At 54.0% G+C, this 27569-nt stretch overlaps 8 protein-coding genes and 1 non-coding gene across 9 annotated transcripts; 5 read left to right on the top strand and 4 right to left on the bottom strand.

The window, feature by feature from the left end:
• Window positions 1-567: 567 nt before the first annotated feature.
• Window positions 568-5613, bottom strand: J4E78_009838 (uncharacterized protein; the record flags this gene model as incomplete). Its single annotated transcript, XM_049370423.1, has 3 exons — window positions 568-1212; window positions 1269-3885; window positions 3932-5613. The coding sequence occupies 3 exons, from the start codon at window positions 5611-5613 to the stop codon at window positions 568-570; spliced, it is 4944 nt and encodes a 1647-aa protein (XP_049217769.1).
• A 2328-nt stretch (window positions 5614-7941) lies between these two features.
• On the top strand, window positions 7942-9240 carry J4E78_009837 (uncharacterized protein; the record flags this gene model as incomplete). The annotated part of the gene is made up of 3 exons (XM_049370422.1): window positions 7942-8326; window positions 8375-8931; window positions 8980-9240. The coding sequence occupies 3 exons, from the start codon at window positions 7942-7944 to the stop codon at window positions 9238-9240; spliced, it is 1203 nt and encodes a 400-aa protein (XP_049217768.1).
• A 1170-nt stretch (window positions 9241-10410) lies between these two features.
• On the bottom strand, window positions 10411-11306 carry J4E78_009836 (uncharacterized protein; the record flags this gene model as incomplete). Its single annotated transcript, XM_049370421.1, has 3 exons — window positions 10411-10550; window positions 10606-11050; window positions 11142-11306. The coding sequence occupies 3 exons, from the start codon at window positions 11304-11306 to the stop codon at window positions 10411-10413; spliced, it is 750 nt and encodes a 249-aa protein (XP_049217767.1).
• A 1787-nt stretch (window positions 11307-13093) lies between these two features.
• J4E78_009835 (uncharacterized protein) lies at window positions 13094-15850 on the top strand (the record flags this gene model as incomplete). The annotated part of the gene is made up of 1 exon (XM_049370420.1): window positions 13094-15850. The coding sequence occupies one exon, from the start codon at window positions 13094-13096 to the stop codon at window positions 15848-15850; it is 2757 nt and encodes a 918-aa protein (XP_049217766.1).
• Window positions 15851-19509: 3659 nt separating this feature from the next.
• On the top strand, window positions 19510-19595 carry J4E78_009834. Its single transcript has one exon. It is a non-coding gene; the product is annotated as a tRNA-Tyr (tRNA).
• Window positions 19596-19771: 176 nt separating this feature from the next.
• J4E78_009833 (uncharacterized protein) lies at window positions 19772-20734 on the top strand (the record flags this gene model as incomplete). Its single annotated transcript, XM_049370419.1, has 1 exon — window positions 19772-20734. The coding sequence occupies one exon, from the start codon at window positions 19772-19774 to the stop codon at window positions 20732-20734; it is 963 nt and encodes a 320-aa protein (XP_049217765.1).
• Window positions 20735-21648: 914 nt separating this feature from the next.
• J4E78_009832 (uncharacterized protein) lies at window positions 21649-22242 on the bottom strand (the record flags this gene model as incomplete). The annotated part of the gene is made up of 2 exons (XM_049370418.1): window positions 21649-21968; window positions 22239-22242. 2 exons carry the CDS (start codon window positions 22240-22242, stop codon window positions 21649-21651), a joined length of 324 nt encoding a protein of 107 aa, XP_049217764.1.
• Window positions 22243-22557: 315 nt separating this feature from the next.
• On the bottom strand, window positions 22558-25006 carry J4E78_009831 (uncharacterized protein; the record flags this gene model as incomplete). The annotated part of the gene is made up of 2 exons (XM_049370417.1): window positions 22558-24232; window positions 24282-25006. The coding sequence occupies 2 exons, from the start codon at window positions 25004-25006 to the stop codon at window positions 22558-22560; spliced, it is 2400 nt and encodes a 799-aa protein (XP_049217763.1).
• A 250-nt stretch (window positions 25007-25256) lies between these two features.
• J4E78_009830 (uncharacterized protein) lies at window positions 25257-27340 on the top strand (the record flags this gene model as incomplete). Its single annotated transcript, XM_049370416.1, has 2 exons — window positions 25257-25960; window positions 26008-27340. The coding sequence occupies 2 exons, from the start codon at window positions 25257-25259 to the stop codon at window positions 27338-27340; spliced, it is 2037 nt and encodes a 678-aa protein (XP_049217762.1).
• Between the last annotated feature and the right edge of the window lie 229 nt (window positions 27341-27569).

The following is a 27569-nucleotide window of genomic DNA, read 5'->3' as shown; positions in this document are numbered from 1 at the left end:
CTCCTGAGCGCAACATGACGCATATTCATGACTTCTCAGCCAGTACTCGGAGTCGTTTGCTTGGAATTTAGATAATTAGATGGCACCATCTTTGTACATGTGCGTAGTGGAGTGCATCGTACTTCTAATGGTGCCGATTCTGTTGTCAGGCGAAAGAAACATCCGTGAGCTGCTTAATGAAACCCAAGTTCAGAACACGTTCAGATCGAGTGCGAATAAAGAAGACGGAGACAACTGGTGGATAGTATTCAGCTCCGTCACGGTGCCATGCAAGTCATCCAACGCCCAAGAAAATGCTGTTCCAGAAAGCGACAGAAGCTATCTACTTCGCGCGCATATGATGAAGGTTGCCACATAAGCTAGTTAAACATCCGTAAATATCCAATCCAAATCAATATGGGGTATAGGAACAAAGAAGAACAACAACAACAACAACGAAAGTAAGTGCTCGCTAAATCCAAGGGCCCCATGGCGTATGCCGACAGAGTCTAACCCAGATATGTGTGATGCTCGCCGCAAACAAAAACAGCTATGCCGGCGGTCTAAATGAATGATAAAAGTCGATCGCTAAGCGCGCGGAGATGGTTCATGTTGCAACCAAATGTCGCCACCTTCTCCCTTCTCCCATTTCTTCCATGCTATCTCATAAGCATCTTCCAAGTCTCTGACCCAGCGTCTGGTGTCGAAAAGCGGGCTTGACCATCGTGATTCGTAAAGCATGCGGCGAAGCTCACTTAAACGGCCTTGCGCTCGGTAGCCGTTATACGTGCAGTTGCGTGCGAGACGTACGGCCATGGCTTCGTAGTCGTCGTCGTTGCTCGCAATGAGCTCTTTCGCAGCTTGAGCACCTGCTGGTGTCTTGGGTAACGCGCCCTTGAGAATTGATGCTGCCATGCGAGAGCACATCTTGTACTTGTAGCGAGGTAAAGTCAGTAGTGGTGTTCCAGACCAGAGGACGTCGGCGGCGGTTGTGTGTGCATTGCACTCCGGTGTATCAAGGAACAGATCGCAGACACGAGCCCTAGAAATGTGCTGATGCTTCTGTGCAACATCGGTGAACATGATGCGGCTTGCCACATCTGCACCTGCCCAGGCAAGAGCCGTCTGCTTGAGGTTGGTCTCGCCAAGATCGGGGAAACGCAAGAGCCAGAGAACGGCATTGGGAACCTTTTCAAGAATGCGTAACCAGGTACGGAACGTCGTGGGCTCGATCTGATGATAACGTTAGTAAGCGATCAAACACATGGAAGAGGCGCAATTCAACTTACTTTGTACAGCTGGTTGAAGTTTGCAAGGATGATCGCATTATCTGAGAGGTTCGGAAAGATCTCTTTACGCATGGCCCACCTCCGCTGTTGCTCTTCTTCCCAATTGGGCTGTCGTCCTTGCGAGTCTGGAGCACTTTGTCGATGGTCACAGCAGAAGAAAGTGTCCCGGCAGAAGACAATGTTCTCTCCGTAGATCCATTCTTCGTCTGAACCACCGCTGTTGTCGTCTACAAGAGCGTCTTCCAGGTCAATGTTACGGCGCCATTGTCGGAGTGTATCTGGAGGAACAGCGGTATCATCGGCAAGAAGATAGTCACACCACTCGGCGCCGAGAGTACCCGCGAAACCCATGAACGCCATCTGAATAGGGGCGGGACGGGCAGCGAAGACTTCATTCCGCGCACCTCTTGTGTAGCCGTTCAAGTTGACAAGAACATGGATGCCATCTTGAGTTATCTGGTGAACAAGTTTTTCCGCTGACCAGCTGCTGGCATCGTAGAAGACAGGCGATTCCCTCTCAATCTGCTTGCGATGCTCTGATCCGTCACTCGCTGTGGTGGCATAACAGTATGCCCTCACTCTACCTGGATTATGGAAACCGAATACCGACTGCATCAAGTGGGCCAACGGATGGTTGTTGAAATCCGATGATACGTAGCCGACCCTCAAGTATGGTTTCGGTGGCGCAGGAGGCTGGTAGACGGACGCAGGTAACCAAGGGACTCTTAACGTCGAGGTCGAGATGCGGAGGCCATTACGTTGCGAGATAAGACGTATCTGTTTAGCCGACATGGGGCAGGTGAATGTGTGGAACGGTAGGACAGTAGGCGCCGCAGGTACCGTCAAAGCTGCTGGCAATTGAGGTCTCTTGTAGGAGGCCGGTGGTCGCTGTGTTCCAGTGACGTAGCGATCCTGGTACCATTGCCAAGTCATCCATCGTATAGCACGCTCAACGAGTCGTACGATGCGAGCACCCTCCCACTTTTGACCCTTCCATTGCTGCAACACTGACACCATGCTATTTTCCTTCTCTTTTACATTGTGCGCGCTCCCCGTAAGAGCCAGGGGACGGACGACATCTCGTATGAATTGTTCATTCATCATGCCTCGACCCCAGTCCTCCCCATCGGCAAGCTGTTTCTCGACCAATTTCACGACTTTGTGGATCCAACCTGAGCTCGACGCACCGGGTATCTTGGCGTCTAGAAGCATGCCACTATCGTTGACATGCCAGCGGTCTCTTGATCCGCCGTGCTCGGCAATACCACCTCTGCCAGCCCAGTTGCAAACAGAGTTAAGGGCATTAGCAAGCCCGCAGACAGCTTCGGCAAAGTCCGGACTGGACTTTACTGCTTTTCTGTAGTAGTAAATGGCATCAGCTATCCGGCCTTTGTCTTTGACGGCGTTGGCGAGGTTGGCGAGAGCAATGTCGAAGTTCGGATCACACTTGACTGCCTGTGTGTACATGTTTATAGCAGAATCTAGTTGGCCAATATCTTTCAAGAGGCTTCCAAGGTTTGTATAGAGATGCGCATGGGATGAATCGAGCTGGAGTCCGTAGTGGTAGTACGCAAGCGCAAGAGCTACTCCACTACCGGGCATCAGCCCAGGGATGTGGGGTCCGGCAAAAGCATGCGACATTGGATTGGCTTTGGAAGGGGCAGATTGCTGTACGCTAGCGAGAAGAATGCCTACGTTGTTTGCTGTCGATGGGCTGGGCTGCAGGGAAAGCGACAGGTAGTATAGAGCCAAAATCTCTCGTACACCATAGTTGCTTTGGTAAACGGTATTCTTGGGTGAATTGGTTGCCATGCCGTCCTGGAAAATCTTTGCTAGCGAAAGCAGAGAGTTGCTTGTAGTCGAGATAGCCGCTTTCCTAGAGAGACCTTCGCTAGGAACGTATTTCAGGCCTGGAAGTTGGCCGTGCGGCGCAAAGCAGAGCAAAGCCGTTCTGGTCGCTGCGTCCGGCGGTAGCAGTATAGGATCAGACGATGGGGGCATACGTCGGCCTCCTGGAGAGCGTTCCGCTACATTGTATCCAACGACGCCAAGAATGCGCCTGATGAGGCCATCGATGCCATGAGGATGAGGACCAGATGCGATGAGGACCGCGTTCTCGAAAGCCCTGGCGGCACCGGCATTGTCGCCGAGTGCGTACAGCATGTTGCCCTTGGCATGTACCAGAGCTAGAACGCGACCGTTGTCGCAACCAGCAATGGCATATCCGCTTGAACCAAAGCCTGGCTGGTCCGAGCCAGGGAGCTCGTCTAGATCCTTGAAAACGGCTTCGTCCTCTCCCTCGAACTCAAACACGGGCCGATCAGACGCTTCCGACAGACTTGACTCGCTTATTTCAGAGGCAGAACGTTCGCTCTCAACTTCGAGGCTCCGAAGAGCGTCGGCCCTTTTGGCAAATCTCAAATGGCGTTCAACTTCTTCGATGACCTGAACAGCTTCACGACCTTTGTGGTCACTGCAGAGTAATCCAATCAGGTGCTCGACAGCTTCGAAGTAACTGGGGCGAAGTTTCACTGCGCGTCTCCAGTAGTTTTCGGCTTCACGCTTCTGCTGAAGAGCAAGCATTGTGGCTGCAAGGTTCGAGATAGCTTCAACATGACTGATGTGCGTTAGTATGACTCGGGGATAGAAAGTGGGGTGCTTACTCTTTGTCTAAGGTAAGGATGTGTTTGTACCAGTCCTGAGCCTTTTGATAGTCACCTAGTGCATACGCGAGACAACCCCCTAAAAGTATGCCATCTATCCAGCTCCATTTACTCTCTTCACAATGTTTCGTGATCGCTTCGAGCGCTGAGGCAGCGGTCATACTCGGAGGCAGGCCCTGGCGAAGATTCTGATGGGCGCTTGCGACTGAGCCAGAGGTCCGCCGCAAGGTACGTGGTGGATCCATGCCTGGCATTGGGGGCAGCATGGATTGTTGCGGTGGCATGCCCTGCCATGATTGGCCATTTGCATCCGAGCTGCCTACGGACCACGCGGACAGGGAGCGCGAGTGTGGCATTGCGGGTCTCCTAGATCCGAAATCTGCCCTCGAGTGAGAGGCATACTGAGTGGGAATAGGATATGAGACACGTCGCTCCAGAGATGGAACGTTGTTGGTGGAGGAACTCGACAGACTGAGTCCAGGCTGCCGTGGCGGTTTAGGATAGATGTGTGGTCTATGGTGTGTACGTCCATGAGCATTTTGCGAAGTGGCTTTACGTGTCGATTGAAGGTACTTGAGTAGGTCCACATATACTGCATGAGCCCAAGCAAACACCTTTTCACGACTTTGCCCGTTGGGTGACTCTGGCCCGTACTCGTCGGTCGGCATGGTGGGGGTATACTCCGCGACTGGCGTCGTCTGACCAGAGTGCAGGTACTCTTGAGGACGCTGTGTGAGAGGTGGAGGCAGCGATTGATTCTGATAGTCTAACGCGACATGGTTTTGAGGATGTGCATAGGGGGATAAGTCTATTGACGGCCTCGCTGGATGATTGTAGGCGCCTTGGGTGTAATCCAGGTGGACAGGATTTTGCGGATAATGAGCATAGTTGGGCACGACATTGTAAGGGTGACTGATAAAGGCGTTACTATGCGGGTGACTCCAATTGTGACTCGGGTGGTGTAGGAAACGAGGATCCCGCATAGCAGCAGGCCGATATGGGATGTAAGTACCGTCGTGCCAGTAGGGTCCGAATGGTCCTTGGTCATTGGAGACAGTCGGATTCAAAGGCGCCTGGAAGGGCGGGCCCATAGGCCCGCAGAAGGGATGACCATACATCTGATATGGAAGAAGAGGTTGTAATGTGGGTATTTGATTCAGCATAGAATCAATCTGGGGCAGGTGCTGGCCTGTAAGACCCGACCCGGTCTCGAAGTAACGACTGGGACTCCATTCTGGCGTATTCTGTTGACCGTGTCCGAAACCACTGTTGACACCTGGCGAGCGAAGAGGGAGATCCTGCTTGACACCGTATGGTGGTTTTGATTCAGCTGTCACGGGAAGGAGGATGTGTTTGGTTGCATGCGGCTCCCCGTTCTTCTCGACGGATGTGCCGTCATACGCAGCTGCCAGAATTCCGTTGGGGGTCTTGCGGCGAAGCATGTGTTCTGCGGGTTTGGGTGTCCGGCCAGACTCGGAGGGCTGGGAGCCGTACGAGTTGTGTCTGGAGAGCGGGTGGGCGTACTGCTGCGGTCGCGCTTGCTGGGCGAGACTGTGTCCCTCGAGGTTGGCGGCATTGCGCAGGAACGGGGCGTGGGCGGGGGCAGGAGCGATGTTGTTGTAGGCCACGGAGGAGGGAAGCTGCGACGGCGGCTGCGGGGGGTACTGCCGAACCATAGTCATGGTGAGATATCAGACAAGTCGTGGGAGTGGTGTTCAGAGGGTCGACACAGCCTCACCAGGAGCGACTGGTGCCGATGCCTTCGCGAAATCGTCGCCTGTCTGCTACGACTGACATGTCTTTTGGGGCGTGGCTCGGATTCCTCAGCACCGGGCGTCCCCGTACTGGCACGTCACCAGCAGAGACCCCGGCAGTAGCGGGAGAACAGGTGGTCGCAGATGCTGTCGGCAGCAGGTAGGCGTCTATTTACGGCGCCGGTAATGACGGGTGTGTGTCGCGGGGTTGGATGGGAGCGGAGTGTGGCGGTGGCCCCAGGCGTCAGCGCGCGATGGATGAAGATGTGCAGCGAGGAGCGGTGGCCGGTGGTGTAGGTATGTAAGGGCGGGTCCCTAGACGTGTCTGTCTGGAATGTACCCACTCGCATGCACCAGAGCCGCCGGTCTGGCTGCGCACTCGCGGGCGGATAGTTTGCGCGTTCGTGGGACGCGGTCGGGCGTCGTGTCGCGGAACGGGAGTCGTCTGCGCGGAGGGCGCACAGCAGCGGGCTTGGGGCACAGGATAAGCGTGGTACGGGCGGCGACCTGGGGCGCAGCAGCGGTCCGTCACGTCGTCTCTGCCTGGCTGCGTGTCTGCAGCGGTCCAGCGCCCGAGTCGGAGGGCGAGAATGTCAGCGCTCAGCAGGTGCGGCGATGCCTGCTTTTTCTCACTGTCGGCGGATAGGCGGGCGCGAGAGATGACGAGGTGTGGTGCGGCGGAGACCAAGCAGCGGCAGGCCTATCCACTTCCGTATGCACTCAGTCGTTCGAGTGGTGGCTTGGAGCGATCCCTGCTGCAACACGACAGGCCGTCTGGGGGTTTCCGGAGATGATCGATGATCGATGATCGCGCTCTACGCAAGACGTGTCAGGCGCCGGATGTCAATACACGTGAAGACCGAAAGACTGAGTGCCGCTCGCTGCTACACCGACTCGATGAAAAGAAAAGTCGGTCCTGATGCTCTCCGCATCGCGCGTCGCCAACTCCACCTGGGCGGGCTGCAGAGCCATCAAGCCGCCAGAGACGGCGGCTTACCAGGGCCCTAGTCCCATCCAACGTTCACGGCGATCTCCAGCGCCAATCAGCCTTCTAATCCACCAGCGCGTCCATCAATGCAGGTGCCGCAATATCCACTGGGCCACCACCATGCATCCAGCGTCCAACAGCCCGCCGTGCCCGTTCTTTGTCACCTAGTCAGGCCGGCCCTTTTGCTCGAGCTCTGATGATGTAGCCTGGGGCGCCCGAAACGCCCTTTGTATTTAGGCGAGACTACCGCCGCATATACGGCTGCAGCTGCTTGTCTGACTGAGACGGCTGCATATCTGTCTTCACATGTCGAACCACGATTATAGTAACTCATCACTGATGCCATGTTTCATGTGCCAGGTGCATGTCGATCCGCATAGCGTACCAAGAATGCGGCACCGGACGGAGCGGAAGCTGTGTATTCGACAGCACATGACCATGAGCAGGAACTCAATGTGCATGTATGTTGACCTCGAAAAAGGACCACTGGAGCCAAACCAAAAGGCAAGACAACGCGGTGAGTAATGGGTCATTTCTCTTCTTCACACCAAAATAGGCCTATACAGTAAGGGAAGTAAGGGCCAGAGTGTTGGTGAAGTGAACATCACGAGCATAATGTCGCCGCCAGAACCATGCCAGCATACATGGTTCGGAGCATATCCAGGGAGCGACGTAGTGAGCTGGCTTGATTCTGATATCCAAGTTTGCTTGTCGGGACTGTACGTGGAAGCACCGCATGCGCCCAGGCGACACGAAGCGGCGCTGTTCCAGGCGAGCATCAACGCCTTGCCGCAATGGCCAGACGTGCGCCTCATCGCCAAAGGCGTAGAGTAGATGCAGGTACTCAGGAAAGAGCGGTGGTTAGTATGAAATGTAGTTCGATGGGTCCCTGACTGTATACTGTGCGCCCAGCCACTGCTCATTGGCAAGTTTGCATGCGGATGCAATAGCGATGATGGCTGAGAGTAACAAACAGTAGAGTGCAGACCAGTGCGTGCAGCCGTGAATGCGACGAGAAAGAACTGTGGTAAAAGTTGGTGTTTGCGATGTCGAGAACTGGAGTTGCAGCTCGCAGAGATTTTATTGTGTCGGGGGTGGCTTAGTCATGCCGCGCTCGGCCCTACCATTCGCAATGTGGCATCATTACGAATGTTCCACGGTGGTCAGACGCTGAGCCTATATTCCTCCGGACGCCCTCCACAACAAAGGATTCTCGCACAGGCACCGCTGCACTCACCTCACCGAACGTCACGAGTCTCCCTTTCACCATGGAAGAGCAAGGTCCCCCACCGCAGCAGGGTCCCCCTCAAGGCGGGCCACCACCAGGCTCGTTTTCTATTCCCATTCCCCTCGGACCCAATGGCGAAAAGCCTACGCCAGAGCAAATACAACAGATCAAAATGCAACTAGAGGCCGAGGCAGCGAAACACGGTATCACGGTTCAAGAATACGTCGGAAGATTGCGCCAGCAAGCCATGGCCCAGCAACAGGCGCAAATGCAGGCGCAACAGCGTGCTCAGCAGCAGCAACAACAGCCCATCCAGCCCGGTCCTCCCAAGCCAGAAGCCATTGCTGTCGCCAACTGGCTGAAGTCGCAGGACCTGAAACCTAGGACAGTCGTACATGATGAAAAGAGGAAGGACATGTTCAAAGGTGGGCATTGCACACACCTCAGTTAGACGTTATACTCACCCCCAACAGTCAAGCGAGCAATCCGTGCCCTCCAGTCTCCCGCATATCAAAAAGCCCGAGCAAAGAACCCTCTCCTCCCCGAAGTCATCGATCGTGCCTCCGCCGAGAACTGCTTCAAGCTGCTACCCCTCTCTCTCCTCGCGCTGCGAGTCACAAAGGTCGACGACCATGCGCACGATGGCCACAACCACGCCAAGCCTAAGCGCGTCAAGGGTCTGTGGACAGTCAAGATCGAGCAGCACCAAGACGCGAACGACGACAACTACTACATCTGGCTGTACGAGGGGTCGCAATGGAAGCAGAAGCTGTATGCTGTTGGCGCACTGCTTCTCGTCATCACGATAGTGCTCTTCCCTCTATGGCCGCTTTTCTTGCGACAGGGCGTGTGGTACTTGAGTATGGGCATGCTTGGTCTTATCGGATTGTTCTTCGCCATGGCGATTGTTCGTCTCATTATCTTCATCATCACCGTCTTCACGATACCACCTGGCTTCTGGCTCTACCCTAATCTGTTTGAGGATGTTGGTTTCTTCGACTCGTTCCGGCCTGTCTACGCATGGCAAGAGGTATGTTTCCTTTGCTGAAGCTTGTAGACTCAAAGCTAATGTTTCCAGACCCCCGAAGACATCAAGGCGAAGAAGGCTGCAAAGAAGGAGAAGAAGGCTGCCAAACTCGCCGCAAAGGCCGCCGGTGGAAAACCCAAGAAGGGCGCCATCGACGCTGCCCCCGTTCAAACTGCACCAGCGCCCGCTACTACCCCCGCCTCCGAGCCCGTCAACTCTGCACCACAGCCCACCGGTTCAGAGGCCGCACCAGAGGGTGCTGTCACACAACGGGCGCCGCGCGCAACGGTGGAGGAGGTAGAGGAGGAGTAGAAATCCTTCTTAGAAGAGGATTGCACGTACTCTGATGAAGAGGTAGAGGACGCGTACTCATCGGACTGACAGCGGTTTGACACTTTGCATGGGTTAGCTGGACGGAGCAATAGGCGTTTATGAGAACGGTTCACATCCATCCACATCTATGCACGCAGCAGAGACTTGGAAACGGATTATAGGGCATGGGGTGTCTGGCGGATACCAGGGTGTTTGTGCATGTACATGTTTAGTGTAGCGATTCTTTCTTGCTACATACTCCAATTCGATCACTCGACATATCTTCAACTTGTATACTTGATACCCACGGGACGTATACCGGGTAACACCATGCCAGATGCCTACTACGCCACCTTTTAAACTTACACTTTATTGCCCCAACAACTTTCTGACAACTGTCTACCAACGAACCAGAAAACTCTGCTTGAGCACTGTCCCATCACCAACAAGCCCTCCACCCAAACACCGTCTCCCAACCACCAACAAAGCCACGTACACAACGCGGGGTACGCATCCAATCAATCCGAAGTGGGGTTCCCTGTCATGCCTACTCATTTTTTTCTTGACTCTATCCGCTATCGATTGATTGCGCGCGGGCGTAAAGGCAAACGCTTAATGTACATCAAACAAGGTCGATTCATGTCCCGCGAAAAACGAAAAACTCTACACGTGGGTGATTACGGTAGTTCGCTTACGCCGAGGTGGGGAAGGGACGGGATGAACGGTTGTTGCATTCGGTTCGGGGGTTGGTAGCTGGGATGGCCTTGGTGTTGGGATGGGTGTGGTAAAGTTGGGTGGAGGGGGTTCGTACGAGGGTTTGTTGGTGAGAACACTAGGATGGTATGGAAATCAGCATGTTGGCATGGTGGGTTTCGTGCATTCAAATTGGGAGAGCAAATCGTGGGTAGACGTGGAGACTAAGCTGGGAAGGAAGTGGAGAATTGCGGTTTCATGCGTGCAAATGAAGAAACGAGTCGGGATAACAGGTATCTTCACTACATCCAGCAAATGTGCTGGAGGAAAACTCGTCCTTCTCGTACCGGAGAATTATCCTAAACGCCATTCAACCATGCAGCATAATCATTTTTTCCTGCGCCAGCACGCTTCGTCAATGTCATATGATGAGGCGCCCGAACCAAACGCCCTTGAAACACAGTCTAGCGAGAATTCCTACTCCGCTGATCCAGGTGGCTGACCGCCCTCGATACCTTGGTCTGTGTTTTCATGAGTCGAGGCAGGAGCGAGGCCAGAGTGGACGGTGGGGGAGTGGGTGACTTGGCTGGTGGGGTTTTGGTCTGCTAGTTGGCGCTCTGGGTTCGAAATGTTAGCACCGCGCTTCAATGTAGTGGCTGGGAAATGACATACCAAGTTCTCTTATCCTTAGCTTCAGCATCTGGTTCTCGCGGGTCAGGTTCTGGGTTTCGGCTTGGTAGAAAGCACTCTCGTCTCTTGAAGTCGCGGGGCTGGGAAGCATATCGTGGGGGTCGTAGGGTCCTGCTTGGCCTGATATAGGACGCAGGGCTGGAGATCCGGCATGGCTGCTGTGTCGCGAACGGTCGGCAAAGGATGACTGGCGACTGATGGTACCGAAGCCGAATGGAGAGCGGGACCGAGGGTGAGTTGCAGATGGCAAGGGTGAGACGATAGGTGGTGAGATGTGTGTGGACTGTGTGAGGGAGGGAGGTATAGACATGGAACGCTCTGAGGTCGGGGTGCTGTCGTCGACGGCGGAAGCAGAGGGCTGCTGCTGGTTTGCTTGGAGGGTGTTGATCTGGGTTTGTTGGGAACGGATCATGTTGAGTAGTCGGTTCTACAGATGTCAGTATAAAGATACTTGCTAGACAGAAAAGCAGTAAAAGCAGTGGTTTGCTCTACACTCTGCCATCATAATAGGAACTCACCACCTGTCCTTCCTGCTCATACTCCAGCTCTTGGTGCAGCTCTCCCAAACTAGGCGCACGCTCATGGTGCGGGCTATGCGGCCATGGACCCCTGCTACGGGAGGATGGGCTCTGCTGCATTTCTCCAGGTGCCGGGATAGCTGGGTCGTTCAAGTTGAGGTTCATGCGAATGCTGGACCGGCGACGCGCACGCTCGACATCCCTGCGCATACTACCCGAAGAAGGTCGACGCGTCTCTTCATTGTGAATACCTGCATTCATCGCGGCAGTGGCAGCGAGAGAGTGCGGTGAAGTAGCCATGGAGCGTGAGTTTGTGGGTGACTGGTTGCGGGGTGAGGGAGATGCATGGGGAGACGCGGGCAGGGTGTTCAGATCGGGCGCCATGGTACTTGGGACTCTTAGGTGGTGGTGTGATGTGCCGTCCTAAGAATGAGGCGCGGGCATAGGATGAAGTCACCAGCGACGCGTGACCTGGTGCTGAGCTCCCGTTCGATGAGGTTGGTGGGGTGAGCGGGGCTAAGCGTGACACCTGGGCGGCCCTGAGCACGGCCAGCGCTACTGCAAGGTACACCTGCGCCCACGCCGCATCCTCCCCAGGTCAGCCTCATTTCCTTTTGCTGTCTGTTTCCTCGCTCCAGCCCTGCGAAATCTCGCGCCGCAATAAGATTCGCACTATTCCCACTGTGCATGCCACCCTTGTGCAGCGGCGGGCATCTTCGCTCGACAATCGATACGTGCATGCACCTCGCCGTCTGCGTCACACCTGAGACGACCTCACCACTATGCAAAACGCCCCGAGTTGTGTCGCTCTACATAGAGCACTCCCCGGGTACTTCTGCCGCAGTGCCAGCGCTGCTTTTTCGCGCCCTCACCACATGTTCTCAGATGCGTGTTTGGCGGGAAGGGGCCATGGGTTCCGCAATAAGGAATATCGAGCTTGCGAACCCCATCCAATATCTCCGAGTATTGACTGTCGGCGATCATTCATGCCGACGTGTCGTAGATCGTGCAGGCCTCGACTCCAGTCACGACGCGGTGCAATCAAATCTCCACGTTGGGCCAGCACGCCAGCAAGCTTCAGCGACGGCCTTGGGCACAGTGGCCCGAGGCTGCCGCTGAAACATCGTGGCTGCACGTCGACAATCTTCATCGTCGTCGGCGCCTGATGAGATCCCGCTGCGTCCGGGCAGCACACCTTCGCCAGCTGGCGTCGAGTCTATTATGTAGCTTGCGAGCACTGTCAAAAGACGTTGTGCCGACACTTCACCGGCTAGCCAGGTCAAACACGCCAATTTTGGCCAGGCGAGCGCTAGCGTGCGGCGCCATCGCATCCCTCCCAACTTTCTTCTGAATATGACCGTAAAGGGGCCTTCGTGCAGCCCCTGCGTCCTCGCATCACACACGACGGAACCTGGGAACAGCTCCCCCTGTACGCTACCATGATTAGGGAGCATTCATCTGCGGCAACTAACGCTTGCCACTTTTCCTCTCCACGACTCAACTCAACGTTGACAAGTCGTTTCAGTCCCGTCTGCTTTCCTCTGCTTCCGTCATATCTGCAGCTCGTTCTGCTTCTCTAGGGGCTCATGTCCTGTCCTCTCGTTTGATCTCTCCTCTCCTAGTATTATACTCCTGCCACCTATACCACGCTCCTTCTACCCCCAACCTGGCAATCTCCACACTCTCTACCGGCGCACTGTTCTCGCCATACTGCAGCACTACACTATTACTCCCACGACAAACTACTTTCTACTGACTCCATACTTTGACTCGGTCCGACGGTTTGCTTACGCTGAATGCAAGCCTACCCTGTCAGGGTCTTGAGGAACGCTTGGATTGCCCGTGCAACCAATTTGCACGACCTGGATTGCCCGCCCACATCTACCGTTTGAGCCAACGTTGCTCTGGTATCGACCGTACTTCGCCGGCTTCATAAGCCAAGGTCGCCCACCATGTCCGCCCTTTCTGGCCAAATCTTTGCTGCTTCGTCCAATCCTGTCGGCAACATGCGGAACAAGACACACAGCTCATCGATGTCGTCTCGATGGCGCTTCAATCGATCCACCGCGACTCTGCAGGAACCGGAACGGTCACCATCCGTCGCATCACAAACACCGTCGATAGCGAAGAAACAGGCCCCGTTGCCAGCACCTCCTAAGAAAGTGGAACGCGTTGCCTCCAAGATGTCGTTGTTCAGCCTCTTCAGTAAACCCAAAGTAGAGAAAGCTCGCGGGCACACCGAGGTTGGCCTTGCCGTACCAATGCGACCGCAGACGCCACCTAAACCCAGCCCACCGATCTCCATACCGAAGTCTTCTCTCCGACAGAACCCTTCTCCGCCCGCCCAGCAGACGATTCGCGCACGCTCAAGCCAGATCTTCCGACCCGTTTCGATGCGACCAGCTGCATTACACCACGAGTTCGGAAACTGGGATCCACCTCCGCTGTTCCAGGCTTTCCCGCAGTCTTTGAAGCATGCTACCGTACAGGCATGTGTGTTCGCCCCGGAGATCCTGATGAGGACACAAAGTCAGAGACAACAGGCTGAATCGCTGCGCGAGAAGTTAGACATCCAGCGCGACTTGTCTACCATCGCAGAGAACGGCGCAGAGACTAAGAAACTAGAAAAGAACCACAAGCGCCTCATGTCCAACTCGGTGCTGAACCCACAACCTCCGGAGCTTGTCAACAAGATATACATTCTGGTCACGGCCGGCTTTGTGCTACAGTATGCCGGTGATGGCGCGTTCGATCGCTTGCCTGAAAAGGTGCTCAAACTCGGCAAGGAATCAGCGGCATTTGCGTGCGATCTCATACCTGGCAAGCACTGGGTGCTACAGATATCCAGCCACGCAAGCGACGACGGAACATTCGAATCGGGACCAAAGAACTCTCTTCTCGCTCGGTTACGAACACAAAATGCCACCATGCGCAAGACAGCCACAAGCTTTCTCCTCGTTCTTGAGAGTGCGGAAGAGATGGACGAGTGGATGACCAGTGTGCGTAAGGAGATCGACAGCCTCGGCGGCATGAAGGCAAAGGATGACTACGCGCGAGCGTCCTCTTCTACAGATGACTCCGCTGGCAAGAACTCCTCAGAAACAACTAGTCACCGGTACAGGGTCAACCGCGACCCAAATGCTGTCAGCAGGATCGTGTCCACGGAGCCGCAGCTTTCAACGTCGCCGAAGATCGTGGCCTCTGAATGGGACGCCAGTGAAAAGGACCAGACCAAGATTAGCATCGACTCTTCTAGTGGACAGTCGGCTCGGTATAACAACAACAATAACAGCCGCATCTCGATCGAAATGTCATCCGTTGCTTCGACGCCTGTCTCTCAGCATCAAGTACAGCTTGACCAGCTTCGCGGACGGTCCCGATACTCGTTCATGTCGACAGCGACGTCAGCTTCAGGCGCAGGCACCCGCAACACATCGCGGGAGTCGTCTCCAGCACCACACTCCCCTCTCAAAGACGAGTTCACCACTGGAGAGAGTGAGCCCATGCGAAGTGCCATGTCGCTGCGGTCATTCCACATGAACCCCAGTAACTCTATGTCGTCTCGCCGCAGGTCAATGCAGCCGTTGCCAATCACCAATGAGCACTTGATTCAGACCACGACTGTGCCCTCTACAATCAAGCGACATTCTTTGTACAGCCCGGTCTCTCCGACAGTGCCAGAACTAGGGAAGCCGTTCGTCGCGGGCCCGGTCGTACCAGTGAAGGAGGAGGCAGCTCCCGGCACGGTCGACAACGCGCCAGCCCGCTCGTCTCCCTCTCAGCCGAAAATCGATACTTCCGTTCAGGCCGCTAGCGATGACGTTGTACCCACTCGTGAGGATAGCCCAGTACGGTTCAACGCGCACATCTACAGCGCTACACCTCGACGGGACACCATTTCACCTCCTCCCAAAGACCCTGCTCCTTTACCCCCGCCACCCGCCCAGCGTCAGTCAATGATGGGCCCAGCACCAATGTATGCTTCTACTGCCAGTGCTGGTGATGGCAAGACTCGTCGCCGGATCTCGCCAAAGCCCTTCTTACGCCCATTTCCAGTTCGTCCTCAAGCACAGCATGGCGACTCGTCCACGATCCTGCCAAGGCGGCAGTCTTCTCTTACGCCTTCGCCAACGCCTTCGCCACTGCCATCTGGTATGGTCATGAATCGATCGGTCACTGCCCCTGTAAGGCCGCCGTCGGCAGCTTCGAACATGACGCCCACCACCAACCCACACAGTCTGCATTCCGCGCAAGCATCGCAACAACTGCGCCGTCCTGCTTCGGTACAAGTACGCTCAGCCGACCACGCGCCTTTCCTGTCAAACCGCCCAATTCGCGCCATCGCATCCACACCGTCCTTTGTTCCCGGCCGAAGAATGTCCAACGCACTTGCTCCATCATCAGACACCAGATCTCACAAGCCAACACCCAGTGTCGAAGCACTCCGACAGCAAGCTTTCGCGCAGCAAAAGACCATTACACCCCGACGAAGCCTTGCATCCATGGGCCTACCGCCACCCGCCCCACCACCAACCATGCCACTACCGACACTACCGACCCCACCGCGCAACCTAACTTCACCCACACCACCACCCAACATGCCGCTCCCTCCACCACCACCATCGAGCATGGGTCTCCCCGCTCCGCCACCCACCATGCCATTGCCTCCCACACCACCCGAGGCCGCGTTACGTGCTTCGGCAGTCTAAAACAAATCTGTTACAACCCCGATATTGATATTGTCTATACCCGCTGGCGTTTGGATCCCAAGCGACCAGGATGTGGTCGTTACGTCGTCATGTCTTTTCTTACGTCCCTGTTATGCCGACCGATACAAAATCTTGTTATTTGCTTGTCGCGCGATACCAGTCTGCTTATTTACCGTCGTCCTCGCTACTGCCATCATTTTCCTTTATGCTTGTCACCTGCTTCGCTTCGTTGTGTATCCTTAAAAGTTTACGCTTCATGTATTTTGCCCTTACACCACTCCTTTCATCTTCTTCGATTCGTTTTCCTTCGGGAAGGGGGGGCTGTGCCCGTTTTAGTGCTTTGGGTCGCTTTTTTCTTTTCGTGGTAATGAATTAGGGCTTGGGTGGCTGCTCTTTTTGGATTTCTATACCACATTGGGATGGAGGGATATGGGATATTGGGGACACGAACACAGACTGGAAGTTCGTTCATCGGCGCTTTTTTGCTTGGATAGGGAAAAGCGTTGGTGTGGTTATATAGTATGGATCAGACAGAATGATATATTCTACATACTACTATCGTTCCTTTTGCATGTGTGATGAACATGTTGAGATTACTTGGCCTGTGTCGTCTGAACCAAACAATCAGTGTGGCGAGCAACAATATGCGAAGCTCCAGGAGAGTCCTCGCGGACCAGGATATCGAATCCCTAGAAACCAAGCGTGGGGAGTGGTCCTGTATCGTCGCGAAAGCTAAGTTCTGGCACGGTGCCGTACAACACGTTTCGTAAGCTAAAGAGATGATAACACGGGTATTCTTAGCAAGCGGAAATATATCTAGTATTGATCATTCTAGTACAAAGGATATCTGCAGTACATTTGACTTTCGAAAACAAGACTAGGGGGGTCCTAGTGTCCCGTGGTAAGACTTGCTGTCTATCGTGCTGTTGCTGCGCCTAGGAATTGTTCACCCGATGCTAGGTAGGAAGCGCGCCCATGTGTCGATGTAAAGCCGTTCGTCTTGCTTTCGGAAAGCCGCGAAGGCTAGAGCGAGTAGAGTTAGACGGGCTGTAGCGTAGAGAAACCCTGTGAGCAATGCGAATATGATGGACATGCTGTCTACCTTGTTCACTAAGAGTATCCACTGTCTATGGAAGTTTACCATTGTCCCACGTGAATTGTTGACGATTCCGAGAACCTGCGGTATCGTATCTTTCAACAGATTTGACTCATCGACTGATGCATTGGTACGTAACGGCAACGACACGTGACTGCGGACATCCTCTGGAGGATTGTCAAGTTGAAGTTCGTATACAACGTCGTGCGTGAAGTAGTGGAATTGTGTTAGATGCGACTCACACCAGAGCCGGGACATTTGGCCCTTTTCCACGCCATTCTTCACCTCAATGAGAGGTCCAATACATCGGAGAATAGCCTGAAAGAGCGTCAGTCATTCCTCGCAATTCGGATCGATTTGTGGGTTGATAAATTACGTAGAAGACGACGTACCCAGCACACTTGCTCGTAGGATTTACCTTCCACATAAAAATGGTCATCTTTCAACCAGACCTTGATAGGTATCGAGTTTGTGCGCCGATCAGACTCGGAAGTTGGTCCGCTAGGAGTTACCATGAGAGACTTTATGGCGGTTATGACTTTGTGAGCTTTCCTCCCCATTATGACGTTGGACGCAAATAAGGCAAGCAAATTAGTCAGAGGTAATGTAGACGACAACACACTTGAAACTTGCCAAAGTCTCCTCTCGACCTGACTTTGGAAGTAAGTTTCCCAGGCAGCGCAGTGAATGGCACCAAAACATATTGTAGAGACTGCCAGTGCATACGTCAATGTAAGATGTTGCGTTCCGTGAGCCTGGAGTCTCAGCATGTCGTTTCTTATGCGCGCCATTCCATCTGTGGGGCCATGCTGACCAGTCGGTACGACTGTTCGTGCGAAAAAGGACTCGCCGCACAGGTCGAGTAGATCCTTATTGCCGATGTCTGCATAGTTTCCGTGTAAGAGGGCGGGGACGTCAACATCTTTCGGTTTCTCGAGATTCGCTACGTAAGTAGCTACAGAAAGGGTAGCAAATGCTACAGTGCAGACTTCCAAGAGGCTGATTGGTAGGCCATATATCTTTCGTGTTATGACGGATAAGATCAGCCACAAGATCTGAAGCGCTGCGACCGCCTTCAAAAGATTATCTGCCTTGGACTTGTCCAGAATCTCTTCTTGAGTGGGCCAGGTTTCATTGAGAAGGTTTTCATCGAGAAGGTTTTGTGTGTTTGGAACACAGAACATTACCAAGGCATGCGCCGTGACTGGCAAGTACTGATCGTTATCATCGGAGGACGCTTTAAAAACCATACCGCCCATGTTGGCGAAATAGCAATGGGTCAGAGTCCACCTCTTTCTCAAATTACTGGTTCCTGGAGCGGTAACGGCAGGTGGTGGTCTCGACGATGATGTTCTGTGGGGATGAAATAGCCAATAGAGTATCTGACAACCGCGACCGTATTCCACCTCCCATCCGAGAAGCCCTTCGTGGTTCTTGAGTTCACGTAGGTCCTCGACGGCCATTTGTAGCTCACAAACTGCTTTCGCGAATATGAACTCGGGGAAGATGATTGTAACTGCCATCCATTTGGTCTTCCGCAAGATCTTCCTCCATTTACCGTCCTCAATATAGGGAACATTGAGGTGAAGAATGGTCCAAGTACAGGCGAAAACGGTGGTCAAGCAGCTCCAAAGGATCGTCAAAGTACCGCGCTCTGCTGGACCTTCGTGCCATCCCGTGAATGTCGTGGTCCCGTATTCTGAGATTGTAGTATTGTTCGAACCTTCGACCAGGCTGAGCAAGAAGATGAGTGCGCAAACGACGCGCAAGGCTGAAGGAAGTGGCGTCTTCATCTCGAAGTCCCGAGGTCGCAAAGACACACAAGTGACGAGGGAGACTAGAAATCGCTAGGGCAGAAACTGCGCTAAGTATCAAAGAGTGGTAATTTGTGAGGGGAAATGGAGAATCAGGCAGAGACGAAAGAACGGGGAGAGTGCGCTTATCACCATGCTGCGGCCTTCCAGCTGAACTGCAAGATACAAGGCTGAGCGAACGCCATCTTTTGATACTCTGGCCCATATGCGGTGAGAAAGGCAACCATTGGCTCAGACATACTCCCACGAAGCCAATTACAGTCAAGAATCATCCGAGGTTGTGCTCCTCGAATGCGTGGCTGCTTGATGATCTAAGTAATGATTCGAACGGTGAAGATGCAGCCTTCTAGAGTGAGCCCATGCCTACCTAGGTAGGTATGTACCCCTCCTGCGAAGCATAGAGCGCGCCTTCGACTCAAACTGGGGCCTGGTCTTGTCTCGGGCTGAGTGTTAAGCTGTACTTAGTATATGGTACGAGTGCGATAGCTTTGAGGTTGCTCCAGATGTCGTTTCCGAGGTCATCCTTGATCCGATTTCTGCCCAGGTGGGGTGCCTACCTAGACCCCACATCATCACGAGGGCATGACAGGCTCTGTTCCGCTTGCCGCCCGCACAGATGGATACTTTCTCCTGTGGATGAGTGATGGGAATTATCTCACCCTCGAGTGCCAACAAAAAATGACTTCAGTATATATATAGTGGTTTTCAACATTTTCGCATAACCAAGCACGACTTCGATCCGAAGTATTCTCCCCGTAGCTCAGTTGGTTTAGAGCGTCTGACTGTAATATCTGCTGTTATCAGAAGGTCCCTTGTTCGACTCATGGTGGGGAGATCAGACATCTTTTTTTTTGCTCCTTTGTGGGCATCTTCGCGTTGCCTCTCAGTGTCGCGATGGCCCGGCTTACGTCACTAGCTTGACTCGCAAACCTGGGCTTCAATACGGCACACCTCAGATTGCCAGAACGTGAAGCATCATGTGGCCCAAACGCCCTGGGCCATGCATTCGAAATGGCTTCGAAAGCCCCACGTCGAACCACCACTCGCGACCTTTTTTGTCCCTCCTTGCCAGCTGAGGTGTGGATCAACGTCTTTCGCTATCACACCGACCTCGCGCACCTCTGGAATGTCGTGCGACGCGTCTCCCCCACCCTCCGCGCCTGCGTCGAGCACGCATTCGGCGAGCACTTCCTCAAAGACATACACATAGACTTTCAGCTCGAGAAATACAACCTGGGCGGGAAGAGCAAGAGGCCAGAGGTGTCCACGCGGCTCGCGCGACGCGGCAAAGGCAAAGACAAGCTCACAGCCTGGTTCAAAGATGAGCGACCAGATCCTGGCTCAGACAAAGCATCGGGGAAGAAGGAACGCGAGCATTACCACAAAGTAACGCGCCGCTGGGAAGAAAACGTCAAGAACTGGAAAGCCGAAATGCCAAACTACACAATCAGCATCGGAGACCTAGTAAACGACACCGAACTACCCGACCTCACGATCGACGTCGCAGCGCGCGAAATAAACTTCGACTGGAAGAACATGCTCCAGCTCTTCTTCCGCGAACAAGAACGCCTCCGCGTCCTCAAAGACGAATGGCACATCAAAACAGCCAAGAAGATCCAAGCGAACAACGCGCGCCTCAAGAAGGGCGAGAAGCTCATGCCTTCGGATTACCCGCCGCCGTGGTCGACTGCCGAAGCAGAGATAAGGAAGGATATCAGGCGCGCGAGGTTGAAGGAACATTATCGCGACGATGAGCAGATGGTGTGGGCGATCGACTCGTTGAAGCATTTTGAACAATACGGGGCGGCGGCTGGTAGTGCAAAGGCGCTCAAGCTTAACCCCGATCTGCCGGGTGCTGGGCTGGGTGAGAAGTGGTTTGGTAGTGTGAATCTGGTGCAGGAACTCTATCTCGATGAGTGGAGTTGTATGCATCGGATTGATACCAAGGTCGAACATATTCGGAATGGGACATGAGGGACGGCGATACAGTCTCCTTGTGAGGAGCATTGGTACATCGGTACATCGGGTTGGAACGATCAACAGCTCGATGACCGTCCTCCGGGGCAGCCGAAATAGGCGTCACTGTTACGATACGATTGAGCCACTTGCGAGACCGCAGGATGTCCGGGGTGTTGTGACATGACCGATTTGCGACTGCTCAATGAATTTGGTCAAATACACGATACTTTCGTTGTGGCACTCGCAAGTCCGTCACCCCGGACATTCTGAGGACATCTACAAGTTCACGCATGCACCGGCATGGTATACTCGACAAAGATGCAATACCACGCTGGCACAATGTCTTTGCGACTGAAGACCTCGCCGTGTCCGGTGTGAACTGGCGAGTCTGTCGACTGTCCATACATCTACTAGAGACCCATACGCATACGTGTCTCAAACCACAGTAGCATTCGTAACCCGCTAGACATAATTTTTCCATGGAGTTGTCGAAAAAAGCTCTTTAGGTAGGGTGCTTCGAGGATCAAGAGATCATAGGCTCAGTATAGTCGCTATGCTATGGTAACAATACTAAGCATATAATCTCTTTCAAACCTCAAAGCAAATCATCTAAAGATGGTTCTTTTGATAATCACATGAGCATTCTGTTGATACGCAAGCGTATTCATGATCTACGATCACGGTGACAGGAGTTGTTCATAACATATTGAAATCGACAAACGCCAGCCATGGCACCTTGCCGTTCCTCGACTGCGCCCAGCATCTCATAATCCCAAAAGCATAAGATCACCACACACTTCAACATCCAACATCTCAAGGGCACCGCCCTAGAAAGCCATCTCGATAACAACACCTCAGCAATCTACACGCCGTCATCAGCAAACACTCGCACCACATCCTAAGACAGAGCACATACCAATCCGCCCATTCTACTTCGCCTCCGCATCCACATGCGCATCCGCGCCAGCACTAGCGACAGAAGCAGTAGGAACAGCAGTAGCAGTAGCGCTAGCCTTAGCCAGCAACGACGCCCTGATACTCTCCATAGCCTGTGCGCGCTTACAGAAAGGAGCGCCACAGTTAGGGTCCGGCGCGCCGCCTTCTCCGGCCATGGTGAGGGAGGCGAGGGCGCCTAGGGTGATGAGGAGGGGGGTGGTGATGTGCATCGTTTTCTTTGTGGGGATGTGAGGTTCGAGGTAGTAATATGGGTTGGTTGTGAGGTCCGAGGTAGTGGGTATTGGCCAGTTGTCTGAGGTTGGTCAGATGGAGTTGGTTAAAGGGGGTTGGATATGTCAGAGTTATTGTGCAGGTGTAGAGTGGAGGGAGAGAGAAGAGGTTAGGGGAGGTTTTGTACATATATATATATATATAACGAGTGCGTCACGACGGGAGAGCGGATTTAGCTGCGTCACTAAGTGAGTTGTAACCTGTGATGCGTACAGCAACCCATCTATTCGAAGCTATGGGCAGTCACAGCTGCGGTGGAGGTTCGCTGCGTGGCAAATTGGAAGCATTTGACCCATGAAGCCAGGAATGTGACGTGCCGTGACGCATAACTTGCTCAGGTCCTTTTGGCTGGGTCTCGCAGTCCACTATAACTCGCTGACATTGCAGTGGAATTCACAGAGCCGTATGACGTGCTTTCATTCGAGTGGGTGAGAAGGCACGACGAGTATGGGGGTCGGGCGCTTCGACAGGCTGGTTGAGGTGAGCGTTTGCTGCGAGTACGTAGCCCATCACGTTGACAAATTCGACAGTGAGAGGCCGAAAGCTCTGATGATTACTGTTATGGTTATTGCTTACGTAGAATGCGACAAGAAAACGCATGTGATATACTACTAATGGATAAAGCTCTCCCAATCCATCTCTTTCGGCTCGTCGTCTGAATCCGGCGCAGGAACTCGAGTGCTACGAGGCTCAACGGACCGCACAGGCTGATCCATTTCTATGTCGGTGCTTACTTCGCTCGATCCTACGCTAGGAGTCGGTTTCCTGTTGTCTTCAATAGACTGCGCCGGCCGTTGCGACCCCGAATCACTGCTATCACTCGAATCATCGCTTGATTCTGAGGTGGGAACTTCCACCCTAGTATCGTCGATGGGGGGTCGAGGTAGACCATGGTCTTGTGCATTGTCATCACTTGTATCCTCGTCTTGGGAGCTAAATTCGCTTGGAGACCCAACAGGCTTTGAGCTTTGACCTTGAAGCGCAGCATAAGCGTGGGTACCGCGGGTCTGTAGCTCAACCGTTTGCTGCATAGACGGCTTGCTCCGATGCCCCGGCTTTTGCGTTGGTGCCTCGGTATCATCTTCGGAACTAGACTCGGCAGTGTCTGAGCTGTGCCCTTGAAGGATGGGTGGCACATCAAGAGGCTTCTGGTTTGCAAGAAAGGCAGTCTCAGGCGGTGGAGTGTCGAGCTCCTCCCATTCGGTACGCCAGGGTGTCCAGGAGCGCCAACCGTCGGGGAGTGTTGTAATCTTTTCGCCTTCTTCTGGATCATCCTCGTCGCTCTCTTCGCCGATATTGGCTTCTTCAAGTTTGACGGTTGGCTCAAGATCCAGCATATCCCAAAGGGCATGCTCCTCCCTTCGACTGAACTCTCGATCGAACTCACCCAGGGTTAACTTGCGGGGTCCAGGCTTCTCAGGTACGATGTCAGCAGGTGGATTCGTGGGCTGATCCGCAATATCCCTCCACTGAGACGCACTTCGCGAAGGGTGTTCGCTTTCTCCTACAAGTGATTCTTCATCTGAATCCGACAGAGCGAGTTGATCAAAGGGAAGTGGCGTCCCGCTCCGCTTGGCTCTTGCACTGAAATCGGGAGTCTCGTTGCCAGATGTTTCTGCGTCTGTCGTTTGAGGCTCTATCGATGGCTCCGCTGGGGTCATAATTTGCTCGACCTCATCCCAGGGCACCTCTCGTTTGGTATTGTTGCGTCGGTAACGGGACCATTTGCCTTCGTATACTCTCAGCGCACATCGTCGGGCTACTCCCTTCCATCTCTCTTGACCGTTCTGCTGCATCCCCACGATATCGATGGCGGTCAGAACATCCCTTTTCTTTACTAGAGGAATACCGCCTTTCACACGGTGCCTTTGTGATCGAAGACGCGAAGTAGCCTGTATGAGAGCCGTCTGGACGAGTCGCTTGGTGACGGAGAGAACAAGTGTGTGGAAGTCGTTGAAGGCGGTCCGGTATATGCTTGGTTCTCGAGCCAGCTCCGAGGTGTATTCGGACCAATGTGGCCAAGGGGATGGTATCGTAGGCGAGCGGTTCATGAAGACGGTCTTGGAGAGAGTGAGCATGACCTGTGGGTGTAATAGAGTGGCTTCTGGAATATCTTCGAGGATGCCGTGCTTTCTCTTGGGCGCTTTCTTGTCAGATTGTTCGCCTGCCTCTGGTTTGAGAGATTGTTCGGGATAGATGCATTCGCCCGTATTTCGTCGAACGCAGTTGGCGCATGGTGTTGCTCGATCGCACTTTTGCTTGAACTTCTTGCATGAAATACATGCTCTGTGATATGTCAGCATGTTGTTGCTTAGTGTTGGTAGGCCTTGCATACCCTACGACAACTCTTCCGCCTCTTCGTGACGGTTCCGGCTCGCTGGCGGGCGGTGATGTGGTCGCTCGGTCACGACCAGTGTCGTGCGCGCTCTCAATCTTGTCAGCTACAGCAGGCGTGATCAGCCAGTAGTCGCCGAATCTCTCTCGCTCCTGGCTAGCCTCAAAGACGTCCTGCATCCACGCCAGGGCTTCACCCGCAAGATCCAGCTGCTCGTTGCACTCGTCGCCCACGTCGATGGCAGCAGGGACGTCGCGGAGTGTCACCTTAGCATCGCCCTGCCTAGTAGCAGCATCTTGAAGTAACAATAGCAGCTCCTGCGTCTCTGGTATGCTCTTGGTGCCGATCGCTCTTGCTATGCCGGGGATGTCGTCCCTTCCCAATCGCTCAAGCGCCGCGAAGAAGACAGCCTGTTCCTGTGCTGACCAATATGAAGCGCCGATTTGTCTGTTGTAGTACTGGAAGCTCTCGGCATCCGTCTCGAAGCGCGCAGCAGCCCGAGTCACGTCCTCGTTGAAGAGCACGCGGTAGGCGTCGTTGTACTTTCCCTCAAGGTAGTATTTGCGCACGCGGGCAGGATCGATCGACTCTAGACGACGGCGCTTGCGTGGCGTGTGCGACGTAGACGACTGGCGGCGCGATGTTGGTCGTGTAGGCGGTCGCGAACTCTCATCGCTGGAATCCTCTGACGGTTCGGAATGCTTGTAGTCGGATGCGGAACTCATGGCGGATGCGAGAGGGCAGGCGCGACCTCAGTATCGCCGTGGAAGATATGCTGAGTCACGTCATGTGGTTGTGCGCGTATAGCGGCCATGGTGGGCGGTGATGGTCGCAGTGTCCCAAGGTTGGTGAAGAGCGCGGAAACATTTTGGTGGGGCCAGGCCTCGGCGTACCGCGTCTTGGTAGCATGGACCTGCGTCATGCATCGTGACTTGGCGACATCTTCGCTCCCACTTTGTCCTGGCACGTGTCTTGATGTTCCGCTTCGCCCAGCATGCGCTGAGGAACTGCACGCGAATGGGCTACCAGCCTGTTTGCGCAACCACGAGATATGCTTCAAGAAGGGCCAAGAGCCCCAGGGCCGTGGTCCCCAGTCCGCCCCCAGCTCCTCCGCCTCCACCGCCGCTGAAGATCCAGCTGCGCGAGTACCAGGAAGACTGCATACAAGCTGTGCTGTCCTACCTCGATGCCGGCCACAAACGCCTCGGGGTCTCTCTGGCGACGGGTTCCGGCAAGACTGTCATCTTCACCCACCTCATCGACCGCATAGCCGCCACTGGCGACGCTTCCCAGACGCTCATCCTCGCCCACCGCCGCGAACTCGTTGAACAAGCTGCACGCCACTGCAGCCTTGCATACCCCGATAAACATGTAGACATCGAGATGGGCAACAACCAGGCCTCTGGTGCTGCCGACATCACTGTCGCCTCTATACAGAGCATCACGTCGGGTGGGCGGTTGGACAAGTTCGACCCTTCGCGCTATAAGCTTGTACTGGTGGACGAGGCACATCACATTGTCAGCCAGACATACCTGGACGTCTTGGAGCATTTCGGTCTGAGACATGCGACTGACTGGACCAAGTCAAACGCTCCTGCCCTCGTCGGCGTGTCGGCCACCTTTTCGCGCTTCGACGGAAGGAAGCTGGGAGCTGTCATTGACCACATCGTCTATCATCGGTATGGCATCAGCTTTCCTGATTATAGACCCATACTGACATATCTAGTGACTATGTAGATATGATCGATGAGAACTGGCTTTCCGATGTCATCTTTACAACAGTCGAGATCAAGGCCGATTTGACCAAAGTGGGCACTGGCGCTGGCGGCGACTTCCAAACCGGCGCACTCTCTACAGTCATCAACACTGCGGAGACTAACGAGCTCGTCGTCAAAACCTGGCTAGCAAAGGCAAGGGACCGACACTCGACCCTCATATTCTGCGTCGACCTCAGCCATGTCACCGACTTGACCGCTAGGTTCCGGACGTCCGGAATCGATGCCCAATATGTCACCGGTGACACACCTCCCAAAATCCGCAGTGCACGTATAGACGCTTTCAGGAATGGCGATCTTCCGGTGCTGCTAAACTGCGGTGTCTTCACTGAGGGGACGGATATTCCAAATATCGACTGCGTGCTGCTAGCTCGCCCCACCAAGTCTCGTAATCTCCTCGTCCAGATGATCGGACGTGGCATGCGGTTACATAAGGACAAGCAGAATTGTCACATCATCGACATGGTTGCGGCACTTAGCACCGGAGTAGTGTCAACGCCTACGTTGTTCGGCCTCGACCCAGGCGAGATCGTCGAACAAGCAGACACTAAAAGCTTGACGAAGCTTAAAGAAAAGAAGCTTTCCGACAAGCAACGCGAACAGGAAGCTTCCGAGCTTAGGAAGAAAACTGTCGCTAAGAAGTTACCCGGAACCGTCTCCTTCACTGAGTACGACTCCGTGCATGATCTTATAGCCGATACGTCCGCCGATCAATACATACGCAATATTAGCCAGAACGTTTGGGTTGCCGTTGGCGACGGAAAATACGTTCTCAGTGGCAATACTGGCAACTACTTAGTAATTGAACCATCCGGAGATGTCGAAGGTCGTTTTATCGCCAAGTACCACTGGAAGTTGCCGGCTGATAAAATCGTCAACAGTCCCTGGGGTAGAGCGCGTGTCATCGCCGAAGGTGACTCATTCGACCATGTTGTTCACGCGGCAGACACATATGCCATTGACGCTTTCCAACACTTCTACATCTCAAAGCATCAAGCATGGCGTAAGGGTCGTGCGTCGCAAGCTCAGGTCGACTTTCTAAACAAATTCCGCCCCAAAGAAGATCACTTGAAGCCGGAAGACGTGAGCAAGGGCAAGGCGGGTGATATGATCACCCGCCTCAAACATGGAATGAAAAGTCGATATGACAAAGCGGGCGTGAAAGAAAGGACTGAACAGCGCAAGAAAGCTCGCGCGGAGACCATAGAGCAACGACTCCAAGGACAAGTACGAGTCGGGCCTTTGGAGCAAGGCTCAACACTCAAAGAGAAGCTGCTTGAGTAAGGCATCGCGATCTTTGCATATATCTCGCATGAGAATGTCTTCGCAGACACGATCTAGTGTCGCGGAAATAATGTTGGCTTGCAGCTCCTAGCGATAACCTCGCACTACGCTGAGTCGCTAGCCTCGGCAAGTGCGCAGCCGCGGAGAAATACAAATTCGAGCACGAAGACCTACCAGACCATTCATGGTATCTCCGACGCGTGGTTTCCTGCTCGTTTTACGACTTGGG

The sequence above is a fragment of the Alternaria triticimaculans genome, assembly GCF_023758025.1.
Source record: "Alternaria triticimaculans strain BMP 0046 chromosome Unknown scaffold_24, whole genome shotgun sequence".
NCBI classification, from domain to species: Eukaryota; Fungi; Ascomycota; class Dothideomycetes; order Pleosporales; family Pleosporaceae; genus Alternaria; species Alternaria triticimaculans.
This window is presented reverse-complemented; position numbering and strand designations above follow the sequence as displayed.